Source organism: Metopolophium dirhodum, chromosome 4, assembly GCF_019925205.1.
Source record: "Metopolophium dirhodum isolate CAU chromosome 4, ASM1992520v1, whole genome shotgun sequence".
In the NCBI taxonomy this organism is placed as follows: domain Eukaryota; kingdom Metazoa; phylum Arthropoda; class Insecta; order Hemiptera; family Aphididae; genus Metopolophium; species Metopolophium dirhodum.
Window position 1 is genome coordinate 26,890,735 of NC_083563.1, and position 11,111 is coordinate 26,901,845.

General features: G+C 29.7%; 1 protein-coding gene across 1 annotated transcript; it reads right to left on the reverse strand.

Annotated features, from left to right (window-relative positions):
• Positions 1 to 3,169: 3,169 nt before the first annotated feature.
• LOC132943608 (52 kDa repressor of the inhibitor of the protein kinase-like) lies at positions 3,170 to 8,875 on the reverse strand. Its single transcript, XM_061012639.1, has 4 exons — positions 8,828 to 8,875; positions 3,773 to 3,905; positions 3,372 to 3,688; positions 3,170 to 3,283 (listed from the first exon to the last, which is right to left on the reverse strand). The coding sequence occupies exons 1-4, from the start codon at positions 8,873 to 8,875 to the stop codon at positions 3,170 to 3,172; spliced, it is 612 nt and encodes a 203-aa protein (XP_060868622.1).
• Positions 8,876 to 11,111: the final 2,236 nt, after the last annotated feature.

Consider the following 11,111-nt stretch of genomic DNA (forward strand, 5'->3'; position numbering starts at 1 on the left):
AAAAAGTATTCTCTTTAGGTACACCGTTAAAAATTCAAATGGTTTCTTCACTTCCGTGTACATAATCCAATAATACACACTATATTTTAAAACCAATACAATTTTTCTCATTTGGGCATTTGGCCCTATGTCGAAATGCATAATATACAGTATATTTTAAATGTATAATTTTCATACATAAGTCATAACAATAAAATATGTTTGGCTCACAAACGCCTGCAGACATCAATTGTTTACAATTACAAAGATCAAATAAATGAATATTATTAATTCAAAAATCGACACAATCTTTATTTGCAAAGAAAAACTACTGACAAAATAATCTAAAATTCAAATAGAAAAATACTTATATTTACGGGGTATTGTATTCAAGTGGATTTCATTTCATGATTTATTGGTGCGTCTATCAATATTTTATCATAATAATATAATGTATTATGTAATATGTAGGTATATAGATATACCTACATATGTGAGTGTCGAATTTCGATAATGAAAACCCAGCAACGGAATTTACAATATTTTGTTCGATTTCGATATGATCATTGCAACGCCGTAACTATTGTGAGGTCCAGGCTTATAAATATTTACTTTTGTATCAAGAATAATTATTTTATAATATCGTTAAAATATTTTTAAAAAAATTTGGACCGCACACCCCAAAATTCGTTTTCAGTTACGAACTTGGTACAGGCACCAAGGTGTATGCTTTTTAAGTTTTAATCAAGTAGCTTCACGTCATACTTGATGTATCGAATATTTCGAAAAACTCCCGTTGGCAAAACAATTTGAGAATGATAATTTAAATTACTTGAGCATTACGCAAGGTGTCATAATTTATTAATTATAATGCATATACATGGTTTAAATGTATATACAGAGTGTCCCGTAAGGATGTCGCTCAGACAAAAACCAGTTTTTTGTTGTTTTACATATATAAACTAAAAAAGTTATTAAAAATCATGAGATTAATGAAAATAAAATGTTGAAAAGTCAAAATGTTCACAAAAACAAACTCTATAAAATGGCCATCTTCAATTGTTTTAAAAATAATTTTTAAATTTTTTACCAAAAAATTTAATTTAATTAAAAAATAAAATATGTATAGTCCTTGTCTCCGCGAGTTTAATAAAAAAAACAGATTTATTTATTACCTATCTCAGGAGATATCGCAATGGGTAAATTCCCGCGGGACACCCTGTATACTAAACAACACGCGTTCACGTGTGTAAATTCGAGTTTAACTATGACAAGTCCTCAACAATATGGTTAGGTTTTCATACATAAATAATTTTCTCTATAACATATATCTCAAAGTTCAATGTGTTTTTATTTTTAATTATATATTTTTCCTAACATTAATATCTTAAAAATATATAACAATCGACCACGCAGTAATTTGTAGGTACTATATCCTTCGCACTGCGCCACTACATTTAATAACACGTCGTTTATAAAACGAAATATAGACCAATTATAATTGTTACAATGAGAAGATTGTATTATTAGATCATATTATTTTTTTGAATAGCAAAAACAATTTCAGCGTATTTTCAATTTACATCACTAAAATGGACAATAATGGACATAATCACATCTAAAAAACACGTGATGCCTGATACATAGTGCGCTGGTTGCTTTAATACGAAATACGCATACAGATATAGTTTACATAGATGTATAATTATTAAGGTACTAGGTACAGGCGTACGAAACGTTTCAGTAAAAGATTATATTAGTTACGATTCAATGTCAATGTCGAGAATAAGGAATAGAAGCACACTCTCTGAGCGTGCATAATATATTATTATAGTTTTCGATTTCAATATATTATATAATTGTTAGTCTATGCAGATTCTAAAACGAAATATACAACCCAATAATAATAAATAATAATATAATTATCAAACTATTGTACGACGATTAGGTCCTAATCAATCTACATATGCGATTGTGTTACGTTTAAATTGACATTACTTAAACAATAAGCACGACATCTAAACATCACGTGATAAATATCGCCTGTTATATTGTATGCATATAATAAATCATTGGTACTACCTATGAAATATAAATGTATTACATCGATTTAACGGTTCGTATTTTTATTTTTTATATGGTTCAGTCTATTATTTCGGTTCCAATTGATAATTTTTTGTCTCGTGTAGGTTCAGAGTTGTCCTTTCGAAAGTCACTTCAGATAAAAATATTCTTAATATTTTTACTATACAATATAGTATATATAAAGAGGAATATAAAATAGTCCAAGCAAACGCATGAATTTGGTCAAAATCTCGGAATAAACTTGAAATAAAATAGGTGTTTAATATAGAGAAGTAAAGAAGAACATTAAATCTACTGCCGATTAAGAATATCAAATTAGAGACAATTGCATATTATATGTTTGTATATATTATATGAATGAGTGCCAAAATGACAGTAAAATAATATTTTTTTTAAAATCAAAAATAGTATTGGTATCCACAAAGTTATTTTGATGGTTTATATTGCGAGCAAAAATACCAAAACTTGAATTCTTTGGCCAGTAATAATAGCTACAAATTATAACTACTCTAATAAACGTATTACTTTTATAAAAAACGTTTAAGTTTTAAACGTTAATAATTATAACACGTCATAAACACTTAAGAATTATAATAAAATTAAAATCCTCGAGCCAAATTTACATTTGAAATGTCGGTCAAGGAATATTAATCTACCTACTTCTCATTATACAATATTATAATCAAGTTGGTTAAAACGATTTTTTTAAACATATTATTTAAATTATTTATAATAACAAATGAAATACTTTAAAATTGAAATTAAAACTAAGAGAATGAGAACTCTGTTTGATTTTGAAACGATTGCGGTGAATTGCGTCAAACTATAAAAATAGATTACACCTATGTACGTGTGCAACATTCTATAATAATAATATGAACAACAATTTTTTTTATCCTTACTCATGCCTTGTAGTTTTCCGAGAAACCATGTACTGCACAGTGGCGTATACATAACTTTTGTATGGGGGGGGATCAGTTGCAAACAAATTATTATGGAACAAAAATACCTAAACCTAGGTATGTGCACATTTAAATACCTAATAAATGATAAAACATATATAATATATATATTCAATATATTTAATTTTAAATTCTACAAGTAGTTATAGAACAAAATTTAATTTTCTTTTTTTTTTAGTCAATTCATCAATTACTTCTTCAGCACTGATAGGAATGTTCCTATGAACTGCCATTAAAGTGAGGCCATTTAATCGCTCCTATAACAAAAAAATGAAATAATTTATACAAAATAAGTAACTAATAACAATAAAAAATATGTATTTATATTGTTTTCATAGAATATACTTCTTTCATAGTGTTTCTTAAGTAGGTCTTTAACCTTTTTAAACATGAAAACATTCTCTCAGGTGTAGCAGTAGACACGGGTAATGTACAAAATATTCTAAATAATTTTGATAAATTAGGATAAATAAGTTCACTGCAGTATTTTAGTGCATCCAATCCAGTTTTAGGTTGTATATTCAATCTTTTGAGTTTAACATTCCACATTTGTAACTCAGCTCTGACAGTATCAATATCACTATCAGGGAAATAAAATTTCACTAGTTCATCAAATTCAACTAGTGTATCATCTGAATCGTATGAAAATAAACACTGAAAACCTTAAACACGAAATAGAAAAATGTATTTAGTATAGTATTAACTAATAAGTAAGCAATAATTATATTTATTTACTATATTCTAACCATTAAAAACATTTCTATGTTCTAAAAACCTGTCTTCCAATTGCTGTATGAAAGCATCAATGAAAGGAATACATATAGTTATTCGAAAATAGGTTTCCGGTTCAACTTCATTTTTATCATTTGATAATGGATACTACTGCAGGAGTTTCTCGATGTTCATACTTTCATAGTTATAACTTATAACTCATAATACCTATGTATAATAATATGAATATTTTTATACATATAGATATATATAAGCACAAACCTTAAAATGGACTAGAGTTACTAGATGGCAGTAGATGCCTTAAAAATCACTAATATATTATACAGGGTGATACACCAAGCATTCTAACCCTCGTTTTTCCTTTAATTATGAATTCATTCAAATTCTGAAATTTAGAATTTTTAAATGTACTTAAAGATCATTTTATTTTCAATTACTTGAGTATTTTGTACTACTTTAGAAGTTTCCTATGGGGTGATACAAACTTCTGTTTTCAAATGCGAACCCACCTTTTTTACTGTAGATTATTTAGTAAATCATTTTTTAATAAATGTTTATACACCTAATTAAAAATTTGAACATTTTCTTAGTTATTAAAATGCTTATATACTAATGATGGTAGTCCTTAAAAAGGGTTTAAAAAATATAAAATAGATGTAATATTGTATCTAGTATTTATTATACTTGGACCATTTTTACAAATTAAAATATCAATAGATAAATATTAATTATCAACATTTTACAATCACCACAACCACCATATATCTTAGAACCCCCACATTATCGTGGCCCTATTATCCTTAGTACACAAAGTTAAATAGGTAACTAAAAAAATACTCATTAGAAGTTAAATTTTAATACGTTAAAATTTTCAAAAAATTTATCTGTTCAATAATTTGCAGTAGAGAAAAGTGGGGGATTTACATTTGAAAAACAGAGCTTTGTATATCCACAGAACATTCCTTAAGTAGTACAAAAATCTTAAAAATTTTAAACTATGGTCTATAGTCTATACCTAAAAGTATATTTAAAAATTCCAAAAATCTGAAATGAATAACTGCATCGTTGAAAAAAAAGTGTTTTAGACGTCATGTTTATTGTTCATTACAAATTTAGCAATATGTAATTGCTGTTGATTGCAACAAATATTGTTTCGTATTTTAGTGTACGTAAGAAACAAATCATTATGTTGTATAATAATTAGTTATGTTCACGGTAGGTACACCATACACCACAATGACACAATGTTTTAGTAGCAAGGGTATTAACCTGTAAATTTTCACTGCTCCATTCTAAGCATATAAACTTTGAAATATGCTGTAAAAGAGTAAACAATAATACATTAATAAATATTTGCCAATGTTAGACAGTCGATGTATATTACCTACCTAATACGATAACGGATAAATAGTATTATAGTAATAATAGTATTATTTTAGAAAAAAAAACTCCTCCGAAATGTTATATCTTCGCAACAACAAAAAATAGTACGACAGACAGGCCATAATGTATATGAGATCGAGTATGTAATATATTATGATAATTTATAATATATATTATTATATTGTACAGCAGGCGGCGGCCAGTGCTTCACGGGACTCGGGAATTGATTTGGGATAAGGGCACCGGGCAATCAATCCTACCAAATCGTTGGACGGAAAATGGACGCGTTTTCGCCTCCATGTGAGTGCGATCAGTGAGAGTGGTTGGGTATCGGCGGTAGGAGGGGGTGGTTGACAAGAAGACCCCGACCGCGGAATTTTCCCGGGACCCTTTCGACCTGTTTCGACATCACTAGCGACAGGAGCATATATTTTCGAGGGTTCTATTATAGGAGAACTGTGTAGGTTGATATAAACATAATATGTATAATATAGATAGGTATAATCAGACCCCGAACGAACACAATCACAATACAGATCGCACCGTGAGGTGGTTGACCGGGCGGGAAACTCGCCGGTGCTCGTTTTAAAAAAAGTACCTAAGTAATATTATACATAGACATAATAGAATTGTAAATAGTTTCGTATCATCAGATATACTGCTAAATAAAAATTGATGACTTATTTTCCTGCAATACCATTAATCGTCGTCGTCACATATCTCTCGAATCCCGCGGGGGCCGATTACAACGAATACACGACGATTATTTTTCATATTAAAATACATTGGCGATACAAAGTGATAAGCTGTAACGGGCACGCTGTGTTTAATTTAAATGTTGTTTTTCCAGTGGCCCGTTACAGCTGTTTGTACACCCTTCGCCGGCCTAAAAATTTATAAGCTTTCTGTCGCCAATAGATACGTCATGCACCACGGTCAGTGTCTCGTTCGAATCGGAATCGGCGCAGAGGTCTCCGACCGAACTTGAACACAAGTCGTCACTTTGATATTATTATTGTCGTAACTTACAAGTCGCGTTCAGTGGAGGTGGTCGTCGCGGTGGCTGACGTGCATGCGTATATTATATAATAATATTAATATATACCCAGCCGGAGATCGAACGCAGCCCGCGCGCTATAGTAGTGGGTCGGAGGGGCGGCGGCGGCATTCATCTAAAATTAAACTCTCCCGTCGCATGTACCACGACGCAAATAATAGGCCTCCGCCTGCCGATGACCTTTGATACTACACACACACACACTCACGTGTTTATATATGTAGATATATATTCGTATATATTCTTCTCTGAGCCCCCGCTCGCGTTCCAGACCTGCCCAGTGGTCACTAATTCTCGAATTTCTGGCCCCGCGGCTAAATCCGTCACGCAACCGCCTTTCAAAACGATGCGACTGCGATGAAATGATAACTACGTGGTCGAAAACGACGCGCGAGCGTTCCAAAAACATTCTACCCGGTCGCATTCACCCCCCTACCTCACCCCCTACAACACGGTCGGCCATCCCTTCACCGCCACCCCAAAAATAGGTACGGGATAGTCAATACATATATACTTATATTATGTACGTACGCATATATTATTATTAGCGTACGCGCGGGCTGGGCAGGACGTTAGGCCATATACATACTTATACGTATTATATATATTATATACTGGTGCAGAGGCCAGAGGTAGTTACGCACTTACGCACGGTTATGCGTAAATTAGAATTGACATTTCGAAGGAGAAACGAAATCGGAATCGTTCGGAAGTCCCTACAGCGCGCATACCCAAACATCACGCATATAAATAGGTACATAGGTATACTGCATACAGACATATGCGTAGGTTTTCGGTCGATCTGTTCGCGGTCGTAGTCACAAAAAACCAATTGATTCGACAGAGAATTTTATGGAGAATTCCAAGTTAATATAGGCACGATGTACCTGCCTATACAACTGCTGCAATAGGAACGTATAGAATAATCTAACTAGATTAGTTTCCTCAAGACCAAGTGATTCTATATTATAAAATTATAATATAAAGTACAATTTGTTGAAAATACAATAAGCATTACTAGATAAATGAACCAGTGTATTAAATATGCATATTTTCTTTTTACACAAATTTTGGAAAAAAACATTTTTAATTACAATATTTTAGCCAATAAAAATTAAAAACCAAAAGAAATTACTACCACGGAAAATTAACCCTGATAATTTTAAGGATAATGGATCTTTTTTAAAAATGCTGTATCCTATCGATCAGTATTCAGATCCAAAATGGTTAAAAGATCAGTAAACATTGTTTCTTTGTCTTGCACTCGTATAATTAAGTAATCTCAAGGAAACTTCTTTCAGCCACCTTTCACTAATTTCATTTGTCATTACATATTATGACAATTATACAGAATTGTACTATCAGTGCTTTGTGTGAAAATTTTTAATATTTTGATTTTTAAATAAATTATTAGTAATATGTAATTTTCTTAATTTTTAGTAATTTATAATATTAACTTTCTTAAAAATCAAAATATAAAAAAAATGCGTTTAATATAAATATCAGCCACATACAATTTTAATTTCATAATATTGTTGTATTGTAACAACAATGTAATAAATATACTAGTGAAATAACTTAAATAATAACTCGCGTAAGAGGTTTGACAACAATGATTATTTTATCTAATTCGTTAAATTGTAAACAGATCTTTTTATTTTTGATCAATTATAATATGATTTAAAATCCATTATTTGTTTAACTATCGTATGAAACTAATTGCTCGTAGACAATCAATAAGTAATAGTATAATAATAAGTAACTATATTGAAAAAGTAGATTTAAAAAACCTGGGCAAGTCGCTCTACTAAAAATATTAGATGTTGAGTGTTCCTCTCGACATTGAGTAGATCACTGTAACGGATGTGCTAAATTTGAATTCAACGATAAATCATTGCATATGAAAAACTTTTCTGAGCTGAAACCGTCAGTAAGATTGTATTTCTATGGGCAATTTATAAAATATGTATATATCCATTAGTACTAGGTAGGTAACTAATAAAGCCGGTTGAACTTATTTTTGCAAATGATAAAACAAATCACGGAATATATTATCATAGAGTAATAAATTATTATGAAATTTTATATTACTAGCTGCTATCAACTTATAAGTCAATACCGATATACCACTGAACCTTAAACGGTGTGAATATAAGGTCATGGATACATAGCTTAAAATTAATCTAAATATTTTGAAAATTGAATTACATGTATATAGTAAATAATAATATAGGTACGTATTAACGATTAGCAGTAACCGTCAAAATATTATCTAATATAGACATAATATAGTTTATTGCTTGTTTTACGTGACTTAATATTATATAATACTTCGTGCAGTTGTTACTCGTTAACACTAATAATAATATGTCCAACCGAGTTAGATTGACGATTCTGATTTCCGGTGATTTTGGATGGACCATAGTCGGAATAAAGGTGCAGTGTAAAACAAAAATTTACTACAAGCTTTGACACTTACATTTAAAAGACGGAAATCTTTGGAAATTCTTCACATAATTGTACCTACATTGTTCGCTTAAATATCCGTAGCCAACTAGGTATATTATGGAATACTGTTGAAACACTAAGTTAAATTAAATGTTGGTAGTCTTGAATAAGAACTTATTACCGTTAATTTTTCCTTCAAAGAAAGTAAAACCATAACAAAAGCCGACATCGAGGTCGTAATTCGTATCTTATTTTAATGATAAAAGCAAATGTTTAAGCATGTTGAACAACTATCCACTAATTAAAATGTATATAAGTATACATGTTTAGAAATTCTAATTCGTCTATCTGTTCAACACGTAAAGTTGTAACTGCATCACTTATGTTTTATAAATTATTGTTATTATTATTTTTATACTTTTAAAATGCATCAAATTAGAAAAATTTTATTAGGAAATATTAAAATAACGTTTTTCTTATAACCTCGAGGTTTGAGTGTTGTGTGTGCTTGTAAATAATTACTGTAATAAATAATTATAATATTGTATTTCCATTTTTTTTAATTTGATCATTATTTTTTAAAGTAGTTTTTTTTAAATGAATCATATCGTAATAGCGGGTGGTATCACTGCTATCAATATGGTATTCAGACGTACATTTAAAATTCCTCTACCGTCAGATTGTCATTAGACATTTGGTAATATTTGAAGCTGTTTCCGTAGTCCGGATTAACCACGAACTAATTTGTAGGTTGTGACCTCGTAAAATATTCGTCATCCCGAAGTCAAATTATTCATTTTCCATTTTGTCCATAAACCTAAGTGCGGTTTGGTTGTATCTACTTGGTATACCTGCATTATTATACTATAAAACCACTGTTTATACATATTAATATATTATTATATATTTTATACTATATTATTATGCCATTATCTAAAAATGAATAACGTTTATAGGTAGTTATACTCATTATTTTTCGATTAGATAAAAACATTTTTGACAACTGGAGTGAGTGTGAGTAATATGTATAGTAAATAATAAACAACAAAACTAGGTACCTGTAGAAATAAAATTATAATAAAATATATTAAAATTATATTTGGTTCACTAAAAATAAAATATTACTTAAATCGATAGATTGTAAAAGTAATTAATCGTTTTAATCGAAAATTATACGAAAACGCTAATAATTACCACTCGTCTTTCTTCACATCTCTAACCTAACCTATATATAATATAATTGATTAACCGCATTTTGTTTATGACACCTTGCAACAATCGTGTGCGGTCTTGTAATGAATTTTGGTTGACATTCGGATGTTATTAAATTTCATAAAGAAATTGAAAGGATTCGCTCCCACGGACGGCTTGATTTGAGATGTTGTTTTTATCGCATGCCATTTGCTCGCCGCTGCCTCGGAGAACATCGCAATTTACGCTGTGTTGACACTTCACCATAATTATTATGGCGCAGGACATCGTAAGATTACTGTAACATATTATTATTTATATTTTTACGTTACACGTACATTTATATATTAGTTTTTATACATCGCGTTCTCCGATGGTAAACATAATAATATTATAATATCATCAATGGCCAATTGGTAAAATAACCTTGGAACAACACGAGGCTTAGTAATTGAAGTATAGTCGTAGGTATCTAGTATCTACTACAGCTAATTGGTTGAGGCCGACTTATACAACATATTGTATCGTTGCTGGTTGCACGGTGTTATTCTTATCGTACAGGTAAACAAGTCGTATTTTTTAAGTATTATTGGCCACAGCAGTCTAACGATTAGGTTAGGTAAACTATCCATGTCGTACGCAAACAAAGCACACTGTACATATAAATATATAATTATACGACTAGACATTATATTGTAATATAATATTATAATATCATTATGTCATTAATAGGTAATAATATCATTTTAATTATTTTATGTGAAACGCTCCCACAAATTAGTGGTTCTAAAAATACTAATGAAATGGTCGTGGTAATAGTGAAAAAATGTTTAGATTGTTTTTGTCTGCAATAAATAAACAATATGTATTACGTTCTGATTTTGATTGTTTTATCTTTTAAATCAATACAATATAGTAGTGAGTAATACAAATTAATGACAACAAACTATTAACCTTGTCAAAAGTTTTATTTGAAATATTATTTTATTTTGATATTATATTATAATTTTTAGCTATTTGAAAAATAATAATAATTTATAATCTAACAATTAATACTCAAATATTCAATATTCACATTTTTATAAATACTAGATATCCAGTCAAACGGAAATTATGAATTCAAAGGCCATATTATTTTAATTTTTAATGCAAAAGTTCATGCTTATACTATCATAGTTTTAGATTCTAAGTGGAACGATGAATGTATTGATTTTACAATGGTGTGTGTTTTTTTTTTATTTTTTTTTATTTTTGTGTCTGTCATCGCCTTTTTG